The following is a 24849-nucleotide window of genomic DNA, read 5'->3' on the forward strand; positions in this document are numbered from 1 at the left end:
CATCCTTCGCCGTTCCAACGAGAAAAGACCGAGAACTCTCAACCTATCCTCGTACGACCTACTCTCCATTCCAGGCAACATCCTGGTAAATCTTCTCTGCACCCTCTCCAAAGCTTCCACATCTTTCCTAAAGTGAGGCGACCAGAACTGCACACAGTACTCCAACTGTGGCCTAACCAAAGTCCTGTACAGCTGCAACATCACCTCACGACTCTTGAATTCAATCCCTCTGCTAATGAACGATAATACTCCATAGGCCTTCTTACAAACTCTATCCACCTGAGTGGCAACCTTCAAAGATCTATGTACATAGACCCCAAGATCCCTCTGTTCCTCCACCTGACCAAGAACCCTACCATTAACCCTGTATTCCGCATTCTTATTTGTTCTTCCAAAATGGACAACCTCACACTAGGCAGGGTTGAACTCCATCTGCCACTCCTCAGCCCAGCTCTGCATCATATCTAAGTCCCTCTGCAGCCGACAACAGCCCTCCTCACTGTCCACAACTCCACCTATCTTCGTATCATCTGCAAACTTACTGACCCACCCTTCGACTCCCTCATCTAAGTCATTAATAAAAATTACAAACAGCAGGGGACCCAGAACTGATCCCTGCGGAACTCCACTTGTAACTGGACTCCATGCTGAATATTTACCATCTACCACCACTCTCTGACTTCGACCGGTTAGCCAGTTTTCTATCCAATTGGCCAAATTTCCCTCTATCCCATGCCTCCTGACTTTCCGCATAAGCCTACCATGGGGAACCTTATCAAATGCCTTACTAAAATCCATGTACACTACATCCACTGCTCTACCCTCATCCACATGCTTGGTCACCTCCTCGAAGAATTCAATAAGACTTGTAAGGCAAGACCTACCCTTCACAAATCCGTGCTGGCTGTCCCTAATCAAGCAGTGTCTTTCCAGATACTCGTAAATCCTATCCCTCAGTACCCTTTCCATTACTTTGCCTACCACAGAAGTAAGACTAACTGGCCTGTAATTCCCGGGGTTATCCCTATTCCCTTTTTTGAACAGGGGCACAACATTCGCTACTCTCCAGTCCCCTGGTACCACCCCTGTTGCCAGTGAAGACGAGAAGATCATTGCCAACGGTACTGCAATTTCCTCTCTTGCTTCCCACATAATCCTAGGATATATCCCGTCAGGCCCGGGGGACTTGTCTATCCTCAAGTTGTTCAAAATGTCCAACACATCTTCCTTCCTAACAGGTATCTCTTCTAGCTTATCAGTCCGTTTCACACTCTCCTCTTCAACAATACGGTCCCTCTCGTTCGTAAATACTGAAGAGAAGTACTTGTTCAAGACCTCTTCTATCTCTTCCGACTCAATACACAGTCTCCCACCACTGTCCTTGATCGGACCTACCCTCGTTCTCGTCATTCTCAGGTTTCTCACATATGCATAGAATGCCTTGGGGTTATCCTTGATCCTATCCGCCAGGGATTTTTCATGCCCTCTCTTAGCTCTCCTAATCCCTTTCTTCAGGTCCCTTCTGGCTATCCTGTATCCCTCCACTGCTCTGTCTGAACCTTGTTTCCTCAACCTTATGTAAGCCTCCTTCTTCCTCTTTACTAGACATTCAACCTCCCTCGTCAACCAAGGCTCCCTCACACGACCATTTCTTTCCTGCCTGATCGGTACATACATATCAAGGACACGTCGTATCTGCTCCTTGAAAAAGTCCCACATTTCCACCACATCCTTCCCTGACAGCCTATGCTCCCAACTTATGCTCCTCAAATCCTGTCTTACAGCATCGTAATTTCCCTTCCCCCAATTGTAAAATCTACCTTGTTGTGCGCACCTATCTCTCTCCATAACCAAGGTGAAAGTCACAGAATTGTGGTCACCATCACCAAAATGTTCACCCACTAACAAGCCCACCACTTGTCCCGGTTCGTTACCGAGTACCAAATCCAATATGGCCTCCCCTCTGGTTGGACAATCTACATACTGCGTTAGAAAAGCTTCCTGGACACACTGCACAAACACCGCCCCATCCAATCTACTTGATCTAAAGAGCTTCCAATCAATATTTGGGAAGTTGAAGTCGCCCATGACTACGAACCTGTGGCTTCTGCACCTTTCCAAAATCTGTTTCCCAATCTGTATCTCCACATCTCTGCTGTTATTGGGGGGCCTATAATAAACACCCAACAAGGTGACTGCACCTTTCCTATTTCTGACTTCAGCCCATACTACCTCCAGAGGCAGATCCCCCTCAAACTTCCTTTCTGCAGCCGTTATACCATTAAATTCAAGGTAGTTAATCTAAGGGGTGTGACTGTATCCTGAAACACAGCATCCAGGTAACCCAACGCTTGCTACAGATGTGGTCACTGAGCTGCAGTGGCATGCACTAGCTCCCACGTCATACCTGTATAACACATTGCCTGGTCTTGCATCTGTCTTTATTCATTGGCTAAGCCAGCATTTATTGTCCATCGTTGATCATCCAGGGAGCAGTTAAGAGTCAACCAGATTGCTGAGAGTCTGGAGTCACATGTAAGCTAGACTATGTAAGGATGGTAGTTGCCTTCCCTCAAGGACATAAAATATTTACTTATGAGTTTTTAAAAAAAATTTACTTGTCTTTTAGTTTGTCCTATATATTTTTCCAATTTACCTTTAATCTGGATGGAAGTAACCTGTGTCACAAAACTAGTCCCTTTTTTTCTGAAAGCTGTTCCTTGGCACAAGGATACTCTGTCCTTGATTTTTTTCAGAGGGGTAATAAACCAGGCTGGGCCCTGATCAGTCTGGTTTGGTACAAGGATGAAAAGGATTTTGAGGCATTTTGTTTATATATAAACACAAGAGACTTCAGGCCAAAGTGGTCATGTTTTAGAAATTTACTGTATAATGAAAGGAGAGTGGTCAGCTCTCTCGCTGAGCTGAGTAGTTTAGTTCAGTCCTGAACTGGTTGGGAGTTAACAGTGAGCTGTGTGGGAATTCACACTCTGTCTCTCTCTCTCTTTGCCCCTCAGCTTCAACCTGTAAGCATGTGTCCCATTTATACTGGTTTTTAAAGGGAATTTGATTATTGGGACTGTTATGTATATTCGGAACAGCATACTTAAGTCTAGTTTGGATAGACTGAGTTCTGTAGGGGTTCTTTGTGTTTCATTGAGTAATTATGTGAATAAACTTTTATCTGTTTTAACATCTAATAGTCAACCTAGCTAACTTACTCTGGGTAATTTTCACATGCACTTAACAAAACAAACAGCAAAGTTATGGTCTGCGCTGCCTGCTTAAAAATATTTTGAGTGGTTTGGCCTAGTCCATAACACTTGTAATAGTCAAATTAGTAATTATTACTAATCGATGAACATATGATTTTCATGTGGTGTCACTGTTGTTTTGTGCTGGGCTCCTGATCCTCTGCTTCAATTTATTCTGCACAAAGGCCTTAGAAATTATGAACCTGAAAAGCAACCAAATTCCCTGAACTATATATTTCACTCTGTCTCCCACTGAATATGATTTGTCCTTCATGACTTTGCACAGCTGACTCTGGTTACTGAAATTCTGGATTAGTTGAGGACCAACAGGAATATTCTTAAATCTCTCACAGGTTTGCAATTAAGATATAATATCTGAAAATATTGTAGAAATGGATTTTGAACTATAAGTTTTGATCCAAGGAAATGGAAAGTTGCTATTGAAGAGAAAGTTGAATTCAGGACATAATTAACAGCAAAAAAGTGTTCCAGACAGCGGATCCATCTGTAATTGCATTTATGATTAATTATGTGGACACTGTTCTTACTTTATCCTTCAATTTTCTGCTCTCTGAGTGCATGTAACCATTGGAAGCATTGCACAATTGTTGCAATATACTTGTTATGTCGGATTTTCAGTTACCTATCAATCACCAATGTATGCCTCTGCCTGATTTCAGGTGAGCAATTACTTTTAAGGGACTGACAAAATGTAACAAAATGTCTGTGGCTGTTAGAGGTTTGATTGTCCCAGATAAAGGCAGGAAATCTCAACTCTTTTTTTAAAAAGGACTTGGATGAGTATCAAAATATTCAAGGCTATGGGCCTAGAGTGGGAAGGTGAGACTATTGTAGTACTGTCGTATATTTTTGGTGGTACAGGCTTGATGGACTGAAGTGCCTCTTCTGTACTCTATAATTTTGAGATCCAGTAAAGATATCAAGAGAAAGTACACGGAGTATGGTTTGGATATGCAACATGGAATCATTGAGGGTACTAACAAATACATTCACTGAAGCTTGCTAAGTACATGAAAGAGAAAGAAATCAAAGGATATCTTGGAATTAGATGGAGAAAGGTGAGAAATGATTCATGTCAGGCATAACCGCAAATTGCATGAGCCTGTTAAGCCCAATGTATTTGTACAGTAAAAGCTTGATCATTTGTAAAGGGTTAAAAGCTTTTTGGTTGATTTTGGAAAATTAATGCGGGGAAGGGTAGTAGTATTCCACCACAATCCTTGTGCCTTGTAAATGGTAGACGGGGAGTCAGGAGGTGTATTACTGCCATAGTACTCCTACCTCTGACCTGCTCTTGTAGCCACTGTGTTTATTTGGCAAATCCAGTTGAGCTTCTGGTCACTGGTAACCCCCCAGGATGTTGATAGTGGGGTTTCAGTGATATTAACACCATTGAATGTCAAGGGGCGGTGGTCAGACTTATTGGAGATGGTCGTTGCCTGGCATTTGTGTGGTCCATGAATTATTTTCCACTTGTCAGCCCAAGGAGAAGATGAGGACTGTAGATGCCGGAGCTCAGAGTCAAGAGTGTGGTGCTAGAAAAGCGCAGCGTTTCGGGCATGGCCCTTCATCAGGAATGGTGATTGTAGGCCGGGAGGTTGTGAGATGGACGGGAGGGGGTTGGGGTTGATGGGGAGGGTGGCTGAGAATGCGATAGGTGGACTGACATGGGGGAGAAGGTGATGGACGGGTCAGGGGGGTGGTGCTGGGTTGGAGGCTTGGGACTGGGATATTGGGGCGGTGGCGGGATGAGGAAACTGTTGAAGTCCGCGTTTGTCCCGTGTGGTTGCGGGTCCTAGGGTGGGGTATGAGCCGTTCATTCTCCAGGCAACAAGTGGTGGTGATTTGCGGGGGGGGGGGGGGAGAGCCTGCGTGTCCTTGATGGAGTGGGAGGGGGGGGTTGAGGTGTTCAGCCGCGGGGCGGTGGGGTTGGTTGGTGTGGCTGTCCCAGAGATGTTCTCTGGGGCGGTCCGCAGTGGGGGTCCTGTCTCCCCGGTGTGGAGGGGATCACATCAGGGGCGACAGGTGTGGTGGATGACATTGGTGGAGGTGCAGGTGAGTTTCTGGAGGGATCCTTTGCGGCCTTGGACTGAGGTGGGGAGAATGGTGTGGTACAGGTTTTGCACTTCCTGTGGTGGCAGAGAATGCTGCCAGGAGTGGGGTCTGGGCTGTTGGGAGCGTGGACCTGATGGGGGAATCGTAGAGGGAATGGTCTCTCCAGAATGCTGGTAGGGTTAGGGAGGGAAATATATGTGCAGATTAGGTGAATTGGCTATGCTAAATTGCCCATAGTGTTAGGTGAAGGGGTAAATGTAGGGGAATGGTTCTGGGTGGGTTGCGCTTCAGTGGGTCAGTGTGGACTTTTTTTTTTAGATGAGATTACTTACAGTGTGGAAACAGGCCCTTTGGCCCAACAAGTCCATACCGCCCCGCCGAAGCGCAACCCACCCATACCCCTACATCTACCCCTACCTATCACTACGGGTAATTTAGCATGGCCAATTCACCTGACCTGCACATCTTTGGACTGTGGGAGGAAACCGGAGCACCCGGAGGAAACCCACGCAGACACGGGGAGAACGTGCAAACTCCACACAGTCAGTCGCCTGAGGCGGGAATTGAACCCGGGTCTCTGGTGCTGTGAGGCAGCGGTGCTAACCACTGTGCCACTGTTGGGCCGAAGGGCCTGTTTCCACACTGTAAGTAATCTAATCTAACCTAACCTGCATACTTGCTTCATTTGAAGGGAGAACTACAGTACAAGGGATCACAGTTCAGTGCTATTTGGAATGGCTTAAATTGATGTCCAGATGACAATATTGTTGCTTCTGAGTAGCTCCAATATAACTCTAGAATCTACGAAAATGGTGTCTTATGTATTTAGCATTTATATTTTTGTCTTATTACCTTGTTATTGCTTGGATGGCAGTATCATTGCTATTCTGTATGCACTAATCAAATTGTGTGAAAAGTGGCCCAGACTCTTAACATATGAAATGTAGTGTGGAAAAATATACAGTGATTAACTTTAGCAGGAAAAATCAAGGAGCTGAACATTGTTTTTATGTGCCAAAATATTGTAGAATGCTGCAGAACAGGAATTTGGGTCGCTTTGTGCATAAATCATAAAGCTAGCATCCTAAGTTCAGGTAAAAGACAGGGCAAATGGAATATTGGTTTTTATTTCAAAGGGATGGAGTATATAAATAGGTGACTTTTGCTAAAAGTAACTCTACAGCTAGGAGCCATGCCTGGAATACTTTGAACAGTTTTGGGACCCTTCTATCAGGAATAGATAGTCAATAGTCAGAGACTTTTCCCTAGGGCAGGATTGACTGGTATGAGGATTCATAGTTTGAAGGTATTAGGAGGAAGGTATAAAAGAGGCGTCAGAGGTAGGTTCTTTATGCAGAGAGTTGTGAATGCATGGAATGCGTTGCCAGCTGTGGTGGTGGAAGCAGAGTCATTGGAGATGTTTAAGCGACTGCTGGACATGTACATGGATAGCAGTGAGTTGAGGGGTGCGTAGGTTAAGTTACTATATTTTTCATTAGGAATAAACCTCGGCACAACATTGTGGGCCAAAGGGTCATTCTGTGCTGTACCTTTCTATGTTCTATGAAAGATGTAATGGAATTGCAGGCAGTCCAGAGAAGATTGACTAGGTTGATCCTGGTTATGGAGGGGTTTTATTTTGAGAAGTTGAGTAATTTGGAACTGGAGTTTGGAAGAATGAGAGATGACCTTATTTAAATAAATAAGATTCTGAGGGATTGACAGGTTAAATGCTGCGAGGTTGCCAAGGCCATTGGTTAGGCCACTGTTGGAATATCGTCTTCCTATCGGAAAGATGTTGTCAAACTTGAAAAGGTTCAGAAAAGATTTACTAGGATGTTGCTAGGGTTGGAGGATTTGAGCTATAGGGAGAGGCTGAAAAGGCTGGGGCTGTTTTCCCTGGCGCATCGGAGGCTGAGGGGTGACCTTGGAGGTTTACAAAAGTATGAGGGACATGGATAGGGCAAATCGGCAAAGTCTTTTCCCTGGGGTCGGGGAGTCCAGAACTAGAGGGCATAGGTTTAGGGTGAGAGGGGAAAGATATAAAAGAGACCTACGGAGCAACTTTTTCACATGCAGGGTGGTACGTGTATGGAATGAGCTGCCAGAGGAAGTGGTGGAGGCTGGTACAATTACAACATTTAAGAGGCATTTGGATGGGTATATGAATAGGAAGGGCTTGGAGGAATATGGGCCAGGTGCTGGCAAGTGGGACTAGATTGGGTTGGGATGTCTGGTCGGCATGGGCGGGTTGGACCGAAGGGCCTGTTTCCATGCTGTACATCTCTATGACTCTGAGGTTGTGTTCCCCACTGGAGAAGCCAAGGACCAAAGGACAAAATCTCAGAATAAGGACTCATTTGTTTAAGGCAGAAGAGGATTTCCTTTCCTTTCCTTTCCTTCAGTCTTTCTATGGAAATCCTGACCACAGAGTAGGAAGATTGGGTCATTGATTATATTCAAGAAGAGATGGGCAGATTAATCGGTGAAGGTATTGAGAGTTACAGGGAAAATGCAGCAAAGTCAAGTTGAAGATTATCAGATGAGCTCTGATCTCATTGAATGGCAGGGCAGACTCTGGGCCGAATGTATTTTTGCTTATGGACTGCAGTGTATTAAATCAGATGCCAGCTCATTATAATGTTTTCTGCATAATCTGTGAATGCCCATGTAAGTTTATTGGAGAACAATTTAAGTTATTAACTGGGGCATTGGGGAATTATTTTACCTGTCACCGACAACAGAGCTATTTCGGAAAATGAAAATTTGAGATAAAACGTAATTTGACGGTGCAAATATTTGCTGGCAGGATATATAAACTAAATGCCTTTGAGATAATGTTGCTTTGGTTAGAGTACTGGGAAATACTTTGAATGAAAACATTTTTTAAAAAATAGCTTTTCGGCACTGATAGTTAGTAATTCTTTACAAAGGAAGTTGTCATTCCACATTTAGTCTCGTTTAGTAATGTATGCAACTACTTGCTGCATACCAACTTCTAGAATGTTGGTCAATACTCATTTTCCTCCAGTTAGAGCCTCTTGAATTTGTTGCCATATGTATCTTGAGCAATCTATCCTGTCTAAATATGCAGAAATCCCTGCATTGGCTGTAGCTGGGGCCTGTGTCCAAGCCTATAGTTAAACTGATCTGCTTTTGTGGAGAGGTTAATGAGCCAAGAAATGAGCTATTCAAGTAACTTCACTGTCCTTTTGACTATATTTTACTGTACAAAAATGCTGAAATTTCATTTTTAAATATTGGGCTGAATCTTCTCCTGTTTCTGTTCTAAATTCGAAACTCAATGGAATGGCCTCTTTTGCATGTAACCAAGGATCCTGTTAAACTTTTACAGATGCTGTAGCAGTAGATTGTGGGAAGAGTAAATTTGGTTCAAATCGCATATGGTCATAATGTGGGTTGAGAGAACCTTCTCAGTCGAATACTGCATTAATGCAACAAAATATTTGCTGCAGAATTAAACTTTTAAGAATCACAGCTGCACATAGCAAGGTTTCTTAAGATCTCCCTCAGTAGGTGCTTCATCCAGATTGCATTTTTGCCTTGAACTTTGAGTGGAAGTGTATCATCCAGTTCAATTGACATCCAGTTTTTAACCAGAAATTTTAACACCTACATTTGTAGCAACCTGCTTAATGTGGAGGGGGTGAGGATCATAAATACCAGGGATAAACTAATTAAAACTTTGATTTTGGGACATTGTATTCTGCAGTACTAAAGAACAGTCATATTAATATATGCCAGATGTTCTCTCGGTTTTTCAAACTGTTAAAATATTCTCCATGAGTGAAAGTGACAGTAGATTAATCAACTGTACTGTACATAATACTGAAAAGGTTAAGGATTTGTTTGAAATGTTCAAATAACATGCATTTTTGTGAAAGGTTACAGCTTTCTTCATCGTCGTTATCTTTCCATATAATGGTAAGAAGTGCAAAGAGCACAAGATCAACCACTTTCTAAAGATAGTTATCTCTGGAACCTGTGATAAACTCTCTTCAGTGCCTGTCTTTTAGCTTGGACTTGTCGTCTTGAAACATTTTCTCTCATGAACTGGAGAATTTGTGCCAATCATCTTGTTGAACGCTTAAGCTATAATTGATCTGCGTATGTTTAGTGTGAAAGCATAGGGTATAAACCTGTAAACAAAATTAATAAGGGAGACCAGAATAGCATAATTGGCTTTTATGAAGACATTATTAAATATATTAGTCAATGAAGATTGGTATGTGATTTGACAGTTGGAGCAACTTCATTGCAGTGTTTCAACAACTAAAATCCAATCAGTGGAACAAACGAACTTGATGCTTTTGTTTTTAAATATCTGAAATTTTGCACAAAGTCAGGAATGTGGTATCATTTGTGGAAAGTAGCACCATTTTTTTCCCTCAGATTTTACTGAGGTTATCTGTCATTGCTTTGGACATGCAATAAGAATCTAATAATTTTGGGGTCAAAAAACCTTGCTTCTTGCCTGGTAAGAGTTTGAATTTCTGATTTGCCCTTGTGTCTGCAATGTTTATCCTTAATAATAAAAAATAACAAATAGATAAACATCTCTCATCGCATCCAGCTTCTTTGGAACCACATGACATTGAAACCTTTTTAAATTCTAGTAAGCATTTGTATCATTTTTTTAATTAATTGAAAGTTTGAAGGCATCGTACAGTGGGTTAATAGAAAACTATTGTCTGTTAAAGGAAAGAAATTTTGAGGAATGTTTAAATGATTATCTGAAATGTGGCCTTCTATGAAATGCTTATAAAGAAGTTGATATGGTTTGTGCAGGATTGAGAATAATCCTTATTAGATACTGCAATGTTATATGCTTTCATCATGAGTAGAAAAATGTATCCTTCCTTTTTTGATTACTCTGTGGACCTTGGACTAAACAGAAGATAGATTACCATAAACTGAAATAAAAGGAGAGTTTTGCAACTTAAAAAAATCAAGTACTGGACACCTTTGAGCTGTTCCTTTTGAAGCCATGAGAATACAAATTTGAGACAGTGTAACCAAGAATCTGTCAAGTGAAGGAAATCTTTCCTGGCAACAGCCCTCAGGAAAAAAACAAATCTTAAAAGAAATAATTGTAAAGCAAGGAACACTTAGGTTCACCTGAGCAGTCATTGAAACAAAGAATGACCATTTCTGTATCAACAGCTGCATGTCATCACTGCTAAAATCAAAAGAACAGTGTGAAAATAGCTGTCCATCTTGTGAAGAACTTTAGAACTTTATCTACTGATAAAATACATTGTGTGTGTGTGTGTGTGTGTGTGTGTGTGTGGATATTTAGGGGTTTGGAGGAGTTTTGGTTCAGTTCCTAATTGGTAAATTAGAAATCCTGTGTTTTCCCAGTTATTGTTCCAGTTAAATGAGTTTATTTTGGTTAATCTCACAACCTGGTATAAATTGCTTTTGTACTGAGTAGCAATCAGTCAGGCAAATGGGTAACTTTTGTGGTCTGTTTGGGATTTTATGTATTGTTTTGTGACAGCTTGTGAAGCAGTGGGGCACAATTCGCAGTGCACTGTTGCAACTGAAGTTGTAACAACCTTAAGAGGCCTAAAGCTTTGCTGATATGTACTTTAGTGGTGGTATTTGTTTTCACAAGGAGTAACTTTTTGACACACACTGCACAGTTCATTTTGGAAAGGTATACATGCCTATAAATAAATTCTGCTTATTAGATTCAAGGGCATTCCCGAGGTAAACAGACATTTCTGGAACAGTTACCAGGTTCACTGCTGCTACCTCTTCCTCTCTGCAGATATGTTAATTTGTTTGGTATTAGTTTGACAGTACATTGTAGTTTGGGTTATGATTCATTAATGTATCCTACAGGCACAACACATTTTCCCATTCGTGTAATATTTTGTAAATGAGCAAGAGCCTGTAATGCAATTATTGCTGCCAGTTTTGTATTTGTAATTCAGTTTTATTCTGTTTCTGTTGCTAATTTGCAGTCTTGAAACATGATTGCATTGTGGCTGCTTCTACCATCAGTCTAGCATGTTTTGGACAATCATTTTCAAATTTGGTTTAGCTACATCCCTTGAGTCTAGGATCTTTGGCTGAATAATTCCCACACTTCTGGCCAAAATGTGGATTCAAGTTCTGCTTAATTGAAGTTTCATTTAGTACAATTCAGTGAACTAAGTAAGTTTTTAAATAGATATATTGCCAGATTACTCATGGTCGCGATCCCTTTGTCATTGTCATTGAGCATATTGATATTTTTGCCAATTAGTTTTGTTAATTGGTTTGATGTGTTAGTGGAAAAATTGAGGTCTGAAATAGTTCAAAGATTTGGTCTTTTTGTCTTAATTTTGAGCTAGACATTCCAAAATACCATGGACAGTGTTTTATGGTCATGATCAGTTGTGTACTAAAGGCATAGAATCATTTTAGGGCATGTTCTATTCCAGTTTGAAATCCTGGAAGTTTCTAAGTTTAGCAGGACCTTTGTGATTGGGATAGTTTTTGATGTCTGTAATACTACTTTTCTCATTTTTTAAAAAAGAGTTAACTTTCAAATATTAAGCTTTAATGCAATAATGTTAGGAAACTTAGCCTATGAAAAATGTCATTTTGTCCTTTGATCGTTCAAGTAAAGTGTTTATGGACACTTTTAAACCAAATTGTCCCAAGAAACTCTTGTCATTCTTCAAGATATGTTGTTCATTGATTTAGTTGTTTTGCAGGATACCAGTTGATACAACACAACATCTTTTATCTTTTCTGATTTCAGCATTTACTAAGTTGATCACAGTGAATGGGCAAGATTACCATCTGCAGCTTGTGGATACAGCTGGGCAGGTAAGGATGAATCTCGTCAGAGTGAATTTAGACAGGGATTTAACCTGATTTGTCTTGTGCAGTCCAACCTCTGAATTAGAACACTGTAACCGAAAAAAGCTGACTCCATGCTTTTGTGCAATTAAAGGCTGGCAAGCCTAATTTGAAAAGGGAGAGAGGCAGAAAGTAGGAAGCTGTAGACTAGTTAGTTTAACATGTGTCATTGGGAAATTGTTATAATCATTATTGAGGAAGTAATAACAGGATATTTGGAAAGTCAAAACATGCTGCCTTGGAGCCAATGTAGTTTTCTGAAGGGTAATTCATGTTTGACAAATTTGCTGGAGTTCTTTTGAAGATGTAATAAGCAAAGTCACTAATGAGGATCCTGACAATGTGGTATGTTTAGACTTTCAGAAGGCATTTGAAAAGGTGTAGCACAGAAGGCAAATACACCAGCGTAAGATCACAGGGTTTAAGGTCATTTGTCAACTTGGATAGAGGATTGACTAACCAATAAAAGCAGAGTGTTAGGATAAATTGGCCGTTTTCAAGATGTAGTGGGTGGCAAGATGGAACGAGTGGAGTACCACAGGGTTTAGTCCTCAGAACTCTGGTATTTACAATCTGTATTAATGACTGGATGCAAGGAGATAAGATACTGTAGTCAGATTTACAGATGGCACAAAAATAGGTGGGAAATAAGGAATAAGAAATTTACAAATGTATATGGATGGGTTAGGTGAATTGCCCAAAATTTGGCTACTATAGTTTAATGTGGATAAGTGTGAGGTTACCCATTTTGATTGGAAGAATAAAAAAGCAGGGTAAAAACATCTGCAGATGTTGGAAACCAAAGTCTAGATTCAAGTGGTGCTGGAAAAGCACAGCAGGTCAGGCAACATCCGAGGAGCAGGAAAATTGATGCTTCGGGCAAAAGCCCTTCATCAGGAAGAGAGGCGGCAACTTATCCAAATGGAGAGAAATGACAGTGCTTCAATGGAGGGATCTGGGTGTCCTCATGCAAGAATCTTTCAAACTTTGCCTGCTCTACCTACATACTATGAAGGCAGATTGGATTTGGGTATTTATTGCTAAAGGAATAGAATGTAAAAGAATGAAGTGTTGCTTAAACTGTACAAGGCATTCCGTTGACCACACATGGAATCTTGTGTACAATTTGGTCCTCATAGTTGTGGAATGTAATTGCATTAGAGGTTTATTCAATTGATTCCAAAGATGAAGGGTTTGCCACATGAAAAGAAATTGAGCAGTTTAGGCCTGTACTCTCTGGAGTTTAAAAGAATGAGATGAGATCCAATTGAAGTAAATAGGATGCTAAAGGGGATTGACAATCAGTATAGAAAGGATGTTTCCCCACATAGAATAATCTAGAATGAGAGATCATAATTTTCTTTTAAGAGGTAGCAGATTTAAAACAGAGACAAAAATCTTCTCTCAAAGGCCATGAATCTGTGGAATTAGTTACCCCCAGATGATGGTGGATGCCAAGACGCTAAATAAGTCTGAGGAGATAGACAAATTTTCAATTACTAATTGGTTGAAGGGTTATGGAAGCGTGAGCAGGAAAGTGGAGTTGAGGCCAAGATGAGATTAGCCATTATTGTACTAAATGGTGGAACATTCTCAGGAAGGCTGAATTGTCTACTTCTCCTCCCCATGTTTATGTTCTTAAATTTTAATGTCCTTTTAAGGAAGGAAAACTGCCTTCCTTATCTGGTCTTGCCTACATGCCTTACCAACACTTGGGGATGAGTGCCAGAATTGGGGAGTGCGATCTCACAGACGAGCCTATATGCAACATCGTCCAAGTTTGGGCTATCAGGTTGCCAGTAACATTCTTGATAAGCAAGTGCCATGCAATGGCCATCTTCAATAAGAATTTGCTTTTTGATGTTCAAAATGTAATTCAAAGTGATTCAAAATGACAATATGAGGTGGATTCAAACTGACCATCGCAAGTGGCACTGTTCTGGAAATTCAATATGATACTTTCAATTTATTTAATTGAATGTAAATTCTCCATTCGTGATGGGATTTAAACTGACATCTCCAATATGCTACTTTCTTGATGTGCCTTGATCTCCTCTGTACTTGTCCTCCTCGCCAGAATTTGCTGATCTCCTTCCAGTGCTAACTGCTCAATTTGTTCAAAACTATCTTGTCCACATCCTAACTGACAACAAGTCACACTCCATTCTTTCCTCATCCTTAAAAACCACTTTCCAGCCTTATCTTCAAATGTGTTGATGTCTTTGCCTGACTGTTCTCTCTTGAACCAACCTTTTTCAAGGTGGCGTCGTTGCAGCCTTCATCTTACCTAGTCTTTCATTCAAATAGTTTGGATTTTACAGCAATTGATTTTATTTCATATGGTTACCATTTGGTTCTTTTATTTCTGGAATTTATTCAATTCAAATTTCACCATCTGCGAGGGTCAAATTCAAGTCTATGTCCCCAGAACTTTGGCCTGGATTTCTGATTTACTAGTCCAGTGACATTACCGCTATGGTACCATCTCTATGTTGCTGGTTTGAAAGTCTGGAACTCCTTTCTCATTCCATTGTGGATTAACAAGGTGGACTGCAGCAGATCAAGAAGGTGGCTCATCACTACTTTCATTAGGGACGTGAGATACAAATGCTGGCTTTGCCAAGCAAGCGTTCACCCCATGAAACAAAGAAAATGTTGGCCAGAGGGTGACTTCTGTCTAATTTGAGAGATAAGTGTGAAACCTGTGGGTGGAGGCTGAGCAAGAATCCTAACATTTCAGCTGTTATGTGTTATTCTATAATCTGAATGTAGATAGGGGTCCCTCTTGTGGTGTAGAGGTAGTGTCCCAAACTCAGGACCGAAACTTGGGTTCATTTTTGGACCAGGAGACCTGAGTTCAGATTGTGCTTGCTTCATTGGTGCGTAATGATATCTCTGAGCAGGTTAATTAGAGGGAGAAAAAGTAAATGTGTAGTTAGTGGGGTGCTTCTGGTGCAGTGGTAGCATCCCTACCTTGGAGCTAGGAGTCATAGTTTAAGTCAGATCTGAACCAGAGATACATAGTATCATCTCTGAACAGGTTGATTGAAAAATATCTAAAGATGTCATTAGTGATATTAAGCACTCTGAAGGATGCTATGAATTATGAAAGCAATGTCTGTTGGCACTAAAGACATTGTAGTTGGGTTTTAGTGTAGAAATTCATGTAAGTGAAGTTGCAAGCCATGATCTAAGCTTCACTTGAGTCCCTGTGGTTACACTGTATTAGTAATGTAGTATAATGTGAACTCATTATCCTGACATTCTGCCACTTTGTCTTTTTTAATCATTAGGATGAGTACTCTATTTTCCCTCAAACGTATTCCATAGACATTAATGGATACATTCTGGTGTATTCAGTTACATCTAACAAAAGGTAAGGATTTTTAAATTTAATATTGTTTATTATCAGTCAGGCGATTGCATTGGTTAGTGATGGTATATTGCTGCTTCAGAAGGCAGCAGTGAGTCAATTCACAAGCCATGTTGTTGCTTAGAAGTATTGTTATTGGAGTCTATTATTCAGCAAATAATTTGCCATTGATGAACACAGTTGCTTTTTAACAAAGAAATGAAAACTTGATGCTTCCAAAACTACTGAACGTGTGTAATTGTACTGTGTTATTGCAGTGATTTATTTTAGCAAGAGGCTAAAATGCCTTAAGGTCTGCTGCTTAATGCATTGAAGTCTTGAATCAGCCATGATCTTATGAAAACAAACTTAAAACACCATTAATGTGTTAGTATAGAAACAATTAGAAGCAGCTCCACAAGTTGAAGTCCTTCTTGGTGTTGTGTTTTATATAAAATTGTTTTATTTACAGTTTAGCAGAAGATATATGGTGGAGGAAATTGTTATGTTCTTTTTTCCTGAGATCCTTGATGTAACTGCAACACACCAACTTTTGTGGACAAGCAAAATTTTATTAAGCACAGTACAGTCAAACTTTGGAGAAACCCTGAACACACTTCGCCATGGTTGCAAAGCAAATCCAGGGAAGTTCCCTGAACAAAGGGAACAGTCCTTCCTTTATACAAAATCTTTACATCACAGTCAGTATTGCTCACAAGACAATCCCCAGTCACATGCCACTCAAGACACAATGCAGTGACCACGTCACCTCTAAACACAATGTAATGCAAATCATCCCTTAATGGCCAGCTCTGGTGTGAACTGTTTTTTAAATAGGGTGCAGTCAGAATTTCAATTGCAGTGTTCCAACTGAATTCTGAATAGGTGATGGTGATGCAAATGGTTCTGAATGGCAAGGAAATAGCCATGTAAATGGTTCTGAATAATAGGAGATGGTAATGTAATTTCTTACAATCTATTTGTAAGTCCGAGGCATCCCACTCTAGCCCCAGGGCATCCAATTTCCTGTAGGTCAGCAGAGCAAGTTAACTCTTTAATATCACAGAAATGGGCAATTTCTTCCAGCTAGCACTTTTTTAATGTAAGAATTTATTTCCAGCTCTTCATGGAATTAGCACATTAGAACATTAATACTGAGCTAGAAAAGGGAAATATTATGGCGAGATTATAAAAGCAGAGCAATGGAATTAGTTTAAGATCATTCTAACAACACTAGTTTCATGATTGGCAAAGCCCCTTCTCTTTGACATACTACTGGAAATGAAATACTGGTTTTGAGTCATTTCTCAAAGGAGGAAATAGGTGGAGATATTTTGGTACAGAACCTTGAGAAAAGGTCAAAGGCAGGTATTGCTTTGTCATTGATGGAATAGATGAGTTGAAGCAGAGAGGATGGCGTTTGAAGAGTTGAATGTTTGGCAATATCGAGAGTTGGCTTACATTGCAGAGATGGTTTGGGGCAGTCCCTGGAGAGATTTTATTAATGAAAACATGGACTTCAAGTTAAGACTTGAAGCTATTGATTTGCCACCTTCTAATCTAAGTCAGCAAGCAAGGCAATCTTGATTTAATTGCAAGGCATGATGCTTAATAGTGGACCAGTTGGAGTTTAAACAGGGATAAGCATAAAATATAATGCTCAGATACCCAGAGAATATTTCACTAAAGAATTGGTACAACTTTTGGTGGTACTGAGATTTCAGGACTCAAAATTAAGCTTTTAAAAATTTTGATTTCTGTTGATAGAAATTATAGTTCATAATGTCTGATAGCATTCCACTAAAGTATAGAAACACATCTTATTTATGCTTTTCATCTTGTACTCATCAGGACAACTCACAAGAATACCAAGTTAAGGAAAAAATATTATTTATACTATATGAGAAAGGTGCTGCTTTGTTAACAAGTGGGCTTTGGCTGGTAGACGTGCTGCCATGGAAACTGCCCATTAATATTAAATATAGATGTTAGTTTTCCCCTTGAATTAGTATTCTTGTGAAATAACCTGCTGAGTGCAGTATTAAAAAGTTTGATAAAATGTCATCATTCAGCAATACTCAGAGTTGTGATTTACGAACCGCATCAGTTTGTTGTTTTTGATTATGAGCACATTTTTAAAACCTTTACATGTGATAGGTATCCTTTACATGTTTCACATTCAGGTAAATCTTCAGTTGGCAATATTTTAATTCAGAAAATACAACCTAATAGCTAGAGTCGTCTTTTAACATGAATTACAGGCCGTTCTGTCTTACCGGTGCCAGGATCTGGGATGTCCCCAATCGGATTAACAAGATTCTGAAGGGGGAAGGTGGGCAGCCAGAAATCATGGTACATATTGGCAACAACGATATAGCCAGGAAAAGGATCGAGGATCTGAAAAGTGACTACAGAGAGCTAGGTTGGAAGCTGAAGAGCAGGGCGAGTAGAGTAGGACAGGTTTGCTACCGGTGCCACAAGATAGTGAGGTGAAGAATAGTCAGCGAATGCAGCTAAACACGTGGCTACAAGGCTGGTGCAGGAGGGAGGGCTTCAGATACCTAGACCATTGGGATGCCTTTTGGGGAAAGTGGGACCTGTGCATGAAGGACGGGTTGCACCTGAAGTGGAGGGGCACAAATTTTTGGGTGAGAGATTTGCTCGTGTGGTCACAGAGGGTTTAAACTAGTTTGGCAAGGGGGTGGGCATCAGAGCTACACATCTGAGGCGGGGGGGTAGTTTTGGATAGGGCAGTGAAGGATGTAGTGAATCTTATCAGGAAGGTTTCTCACGTGATGAAACAAAGGGATCGGTTAAAGTGTGTCTGCTTTAACACAAGGAGTATCAGAAATAAGAGTGATGAACTTGGAGCATGCATCAGTACTTGTGGCTATGATGCTGTGGCCATAATGGAGAAGTGGGTTTCACAGGGCAGGAATGGTTGCTAGATGTTCCAGGGTTTAGAATGTTTAAAAGGAACATGGAAGGTGAAAGAAGAGGATGGGGTCTAGCATTGCTAATCAGAGAGTGCATCACAGCTACAGAAACAAAAGTTTTGGAGGAAGGTTTGTCTACTGGGTCAGTATGGGTGGAAGTTAGGAACAGCAAGGGAGCAGCCACCTCCATTAGGGGTTTTCTACAGACCCCCCAATAGCAGTAGAGAGATTGAAGAACTCATAGGCCAGCAGATTTTGGAAAAATGTAGATTAAGCAGGATTGTTGTTAAGGGCGATATCAACCTTCCCAATATCAACGAGAACTTCCTTAGTGCAGATGGTTTGGATGGAGCTGTTTTTTTGTCGGGTGTGTTCAGGAGGGTTTCCTTACTCAGTATATAGACAGGCCAACGAGGGGAGAAGGCATTTTGGATTTCGTGTTCAGCAATGAGCCAGGACAGGTGTCAGATCTTGCAGTGGGGGAACATTTTGGTGACAGTGACCACAACTGCCTCACATTTACATAATTTTGGAGACGGAAAGGAGCAGTTCCCAAGGGAAGATATCTAATTGGATAAAAGGAAACTACGACGCTATCATACAGGAGTTGGGAAGTACAGACTGGGAGCAGTTGTTCCACAGAAAGGGCACAGCAGACATGTGGATACTGTTTAAGGAGCAGTTGTTGCGAGTGATGCACAAATTTGTCCCTGTCAGACAGGTAAGAAGGGCTAAGATTAAGGAGCCTTGGATAACGAGAACAGAGGAGCTTCTCGTCAAAAGGAAGAGGGCAGCTTACGTAAGGTGGAGGAAGCAAGGAACTAGCACAGCTTCAGAGGATTACAGGCTTGCTGTAAAGGAGCTCAGAAATGGACTGAGGAGAGCCAGGAGGGAGCACACGAAAGGCTTGGCAGGAAGGATTAGGGAGAACCCAAAGGCATTTTACTCATACGTGAGGAATAAGAGAATGATCAGGGAGAAGGCAGGACCGATCAGGGATAGCGTAGGGAACTTGTGCATGGAGTCTGAGCAGATAGGGAAAGCCCTAAATGAGTTTTTTGCTTCGGTTTTCACAAAGGAAAGGGACCTTGTTGTGAATGAGAACTTTGAGGAGCTGGGAAACCGGCTTGAACAGATCAAGATTGATGAAATTGATGTGCTGGAAATTTTGGCAAACATTAAGATTGATATGACCCCAGGCCAGACCAGATTTATCCTAGGTTGCTCTGGGAAGCGATAAAGGAGGTTGCTAAGCCACTGGCGAAGATCTTTGCTACCTCACTCCCTCCATGGGAGTCATACCGGAGGATTGGAAGGAGGTGAATGTTGTTCCTCTTTTCAAGAAAGGTAATAGGGAAATCCCTGGCAATTGCAGACCAATCAGTCTTGTGTCTGTGGTCAGCAAGGTTTTGGAAAGAATTCCTAGGGATAGGATTTATGACTATTTGAAAAAGCATAGCGTGATTAAAGGCAGTCAGCATGGCTTTGCAAGGGGCAGGCGAAAGTGGGGACTGCAGATGCTGTAGATCAGAGTCAAGATTAGAGTGATGCTGAAAAGCACAGCAGGTCAGGCAGCATCCAAGGAGCAGGGCAATCGACATTTCGGGCAGGAGCCATTTATCAGACGTAAGACTGACCGACTGGTCTGTAATTGCCAGGGATTTCCCTATTACCTTTCTTGAAAAGAGGAACAACGTTCGCCTCATTCCTGATGAAGGGCTCCTGCCCAAAACATAGACTTTCCTGCTCCTCAAATGCTGCCTGACCTGCTGTGTTTTTCCAGTACCACTCTAATCATGACTTGTGAGGGGCAGGTTATGCCTAACTAATCTTATTGAGTTCTTTGAGGAGGTGACGAGACAGTCGATGAAGGTCAAGCAGTAGATGTGGTGTGTATGGACTTCAGCAAAGCACTTGATAAGGTTCCCCATAGTAAGCTCATTCATAAAGTCAGGGAGATTTGGCTACCTGGATTCAGGATTGGTTGGCTGACACAAGGCAGAGAGTGGTTGTAGATGGAAAGTATTCTGCCTGGAGGTCAGTGTTGAGTGGCATCCCACAGGGCTCTGTTCTTGGGCCTCTGCTCTTTGTAGTTTTTATAAATGACTTGGAGGAGATTGAGGGGTGATAAGTTTGCAGCTGGCACAAAGGTTGGAGGTGCCGTTGATCGTATCGAAGGCTATTGTAGGCTGCAGCGCAACATTGACAGGATGCAGAGCTGGGATGAGAAATGGCAGATGGAGTTCAAACTGGATAAATGCAAAATGATGCATTTTAGAAGGTTGAACTCTAATGCTAAATATAGGATTAAAGACAGGATTCTTGGCAGTGTGGAGGAACAGGGGGATCTTGGTGTTCAAGTACACACAAAGTTGCCACCCAAGTGGATAGGGTTGTTAAGAAAGCATATGGAGTTTTGGCTTTCATTAACAGGGGGATAGAGTTTAAGAACCGCGAAGTTTTGCTACAGCTCTACAAGCCCCTGGTGAGACCACACATGGAATATTGTGTCCAGTTCTGGTTGCCCTACTATGGGAAAGATACAGAGGCTTTGGAAAGGGTGTAAAGAAGGTTTACCAGAATGCTGCCTGGACTGGAAGTGAGGTTGACTAAGCTTGTCTTGTGAAGTGAGGTTGACTAAGCTTGGACTCTTCTCTTTGGAGAGGAAGAGGAAGAGAGTGACCTAATCGAGGTATACAAGGTAATGAGAGGCATGGATAGAATCAATAGATTAGATTAGATTACTTAGTGTGGAAACAGGCCCTTCGGCCCAACAAGTTCACACCGACCCGCCGAAGTGTAACCCACCCAGACCCATTCCCCTACATTTACCCCTTCATCTAACACTACGGGCAATTTAGCATGGCCAATTCACCTAACCTGCACATTTTTGGACTGTGGGAGGAAACCGGAGCACCCGGAGGAAACCCACGCAGACACGGGGAGAATGTGCAAACTCCACACAGAGAGTCACCTGAGGCGGGAATTGTGCTAACCACTGTGCCACCGTCCCGCCAGAGGTTTTTCCCCAGGGCAAGATTGACTGGCATGAGGGGTCATAGTTTTAAGATATTAGGAGAAAAGTTTAGAGGAGATTTCAAAGGTGTGTTCTTTATGCAGAGAGTTGTGAATGCATGGAATGCATTGCCGGTTGTGGTGGTGGTGGAAGCAGCGTCATTAGGGACATTTAAGCGACTGCTGGACATGGACAGCAGTGAATTGAGGGGTGCGTAGGTTAAGTTATTTTATTTTGCATTCGGATTAATCCTCGGCACAGAATCGTGTGCTGAAGGGTCTGTTCTGTGCTGTACTTTGTGCCTTTGTGATTGTCCGGACTGAGTTCACCACACTCTGTAACAGTCTCTGATCTTGAATAGTACAGTTGCCATACCAGGTGATGATACATCCAGGCAGAATGCAGTTGATGGCACACCTATAAAAGCTGGCAAAGGTATTCGCAGTCATGCCAAATTTCCTCAGCTGCCTGAGTAAGAAGAGACGTTGTTGGCCCTTGTAACCAGTGCGTTCACATGAAGAGTCCAAGAAAGCTTGTTGTGGATGACCACTCCCAGAAACTTGACACTCTCCACTCGTTCCACCTCTGTGTCGGGGAGGCATGAGTAACATCCTGCCAAAGGTCAATAAGAAGTTCCTTGGTTTTTTTGGCATTGAGAGCTAGGTTGTTCTCAGTGCACCATTTTTCCAGGTCTTTCACCTCCCATTTGTAGTCTGATTCGTCGCCATCTGAGATTCGACGGACTATAGTGGTGTCATCAGCGAACTTGTAAATGGCATTACTCTGGTATTTGGTGACATAGTCATGGGTATGCAGTGAGTACAGTAGGGGGCTGAGTATGCACCCCTGGGGGCGCTCCAGTGTTGAGTGTTAGCGAGGATGAAATATTGTCCCCAATCGTCACTGATTGTGGCCTGTTGGTCAGGAAGCTGAGGATCCAGTTGCAGTGAGTGGGGCTTAGTCAGAGATCACTAAGTTTAGTAATCAGTCTTGAGGGAGTAATCATATTTTGTCTCCAGAGTAAAGAATGTAAGCCATGGAAAAAAATCAGTGTGATTGTGATTAACTGATAGGATGATAGTTATTCACCATTAACTCTCAACTGGGTATCACTGCAATGAAATAATTGTTTTAATTTTTTTGGCAGTTTTGAGGTGATCAAGGTTATTCATGAAAAATTGTTGGATATGGTGGGGCAAGTGCAGTAAGTAAAACAAAACTACTTTCAAAATTATTTTTATATCATATTTGAACTTTTAATCTGACTTGATTATATTTTCTTTGCAGAGTCCCCATTATGTTGGTTGGAAATAAAAAAGATCTACATATGGAAAGGTATAGAAGCTGCTGTGCAAAAATGCGCTGTACAAATAGTTGGGTCATACTTTCATTTGGCTGCATGATTGTAAAATTTGTCTAGAAGTTTGACTAGTCTGCGTGCTTTATGCTTTTCTTTTACTTTAGTTTTGGGGCACATCAATTTTTGAGAAACATAAGACCAGTGTAAAGTGAATTATATTTTTTCCTAATCTTTGATTTTTCTACCTTCCCTCTGGCCACATGTCTGATAAATTCAAGCCCAACTCATCTTGATAATGTGCCTTTGCAACCAGAACACACCTCTTTGGTTGATCCATCACCACACTCCTGACTGAGTTTGTTTTATTGGTAAACAATTTCACTTTTTAACTTGTCTTGCTTTCCTCAAATAAAAGGCATGACCATGGATACCCCCTTGGGCCCTAATTATACCTTTCTGCAGGACCATTCCTTGTGAAACAGTCTTTGTTCCAGACTTATTTTGGATGCTTGGGGCAGGGGGTGTGCTTCCACAATTCCTTTTCTGGTACGTTGATGAGTGCCCTGGCACCACGCCTTGCAACTTCAAAAATATTTCAATTTGGCTTTCAGTTTGCACCTTCCAGCTATCTTCATCTGGCCCATCTCTTACACTTCCTCCCCTTCCTCTACCCCTCTCATCATTTGAGGAGTTAGCCTGTCATATTTATCTTATGCCATTCCCTATTTTCTGTTTAGGCACTTTTCAGCTCTCTGGACTGAATATTGAGTTCAGCAGCTTCAGACCATGAATTCTGTCCACCATTTTGTTTATCCCACTGCCATTATTCCCACCCAGTGTCTCGTTTTCTTAGTTTTGCTTTCAGCATTTTGCCTGCTTAATATTTGGACTGTTTCCACTTGAAAGTATGTAGTTCTTCAATTCATTGAGATTAAGTTGAGGAACCTTTGGTCATTTGCTAATATTTCTAATCTCATCCAGTTGCATATTGTTGATCATCAATTAGTTTTTGAAATGCTACTTTCAGAGTGATCAGTTATGAAGAAGGGAAGAGCTTAGCTGATTCTTGGAGTGCTGCTTTCATGGAATCGTCTGCCAAAGAGAATCAGGTAAGGATAGTAAAACGTAGAGATTGGGTTTAGAGCATGAAGCAGGATTGTCACTGTCCAATGTTAAGATTGCTATTTATTATACTTGCACCCTGTACAAACCTTGAACTTTCCTAAATGTTTCACACTGAATGAAGTACTGGGGGTGTAGTCTCTAACGCATGGATATGCAGCAACCATTTTGTGCACAGTAAGATCCCACAAACTGGTAAGACAGACTCCCAGTTGATAAATTTCCAAAAATCGTTAAATCATTCATAACTGTTGCCCAAAGCACTCAGGAAGAACATCCTTGCTCTTCTGACCAATAGGGCATTTTAAAAAAAAACAAATTAAAAACTAATATATTAAGATGCCAGGTCAGATGATGTGCTGTACCTGCGTGATGTTGGAGTTAGTGGTTCATAGTGGTCACATCTGTAAACAAATCAGAGTCTTGCAGCATGGAGACAGGCCCTTTGGCCCAAACTATCCACACTGACCAAAATGTCCATCCACACTAACCACTTTTCCCTGCACTTGGCCCATATCCTTCTAAACCTTTCCTATCCATGTATTTGTCCAAATGTCTTTCAAATGTTGTTAATGTACCCACCTCAAACACTTCAGTTGGCAGCTCATTCCATATGCGTACCACCTCTGTGCAAAAACAAAAGTGGCCTCTCTGGTTTCCTTTTATTCTTTCCTCTCTGACATTAAACTGATGTTCTCCAGTCCTCAATTCCCCAACCCTTGGAAAAAGACTGACTACATTCACCCTATCCATACCTCTCGTGATTTTATACACCTTTCTAAGATCCCTCCTCAGTCATCTGCACTCGAAAGAGAAATGTCCTAGCTTGTCCAATCTCTCCCAATATCTCAGACCGTTGATTCCTGGCAACATCCTTGTACATTTCATCTGCACACTTTCCAGTTTAATAACATGCT

General features: G+C 41.5%; 1 protein-coding gene across 1 annotated transcript in view; it reads left to right on the forward strand.

Annotated features, from left to right (window-relative positions):
* The window catches only part of rheb (Ras homolog, mTORC1 binding), a 129126-nt gene that overhangs the window by 85566 nt on the left and 18711 nt on the right, over positions 1 to 24849 (forward strand). Inside the window, exons 3-7 of the mRNA XM_072576272.1 lie at positions 12106 to 12173; positions 15500 to 15582; positions 22658 to 22714; positions 22798 to 22845; positions 23838 to 23919. Coding sequence (XP_072432373.1) covers positions 12106 to 12173; positions 15500 to 15582; positions 22658 to 22714; positions 22798 to 22845; positions 23838 to 23919 — 338 coding nt within the window. The remainder of the gene's footprint in view (positions 1 to 12105; positions 12174 to 15499; positions 15583 to 22657; positions 22715 to 22797; positions 22846 to 23837; positions 23920 to 24849) is intronic.

This window comes from Chiloscyllium punctatum, chromosome 8, assembly GCF_047496795.1.
Source record: "Chiloscyllium punctatum isolate Juve2018m chromosome 8, sChiPun1.3, whole genome shotgun sequence".
Taxonomy (NCBI): domain Eukaryota; kingdom Metazoa; phylum Chordata; class Chondrichthyes; order Orectolobiformes; family Hemiscylliidae; genus Chiloscyllium; species Chiloscyllium punctatum.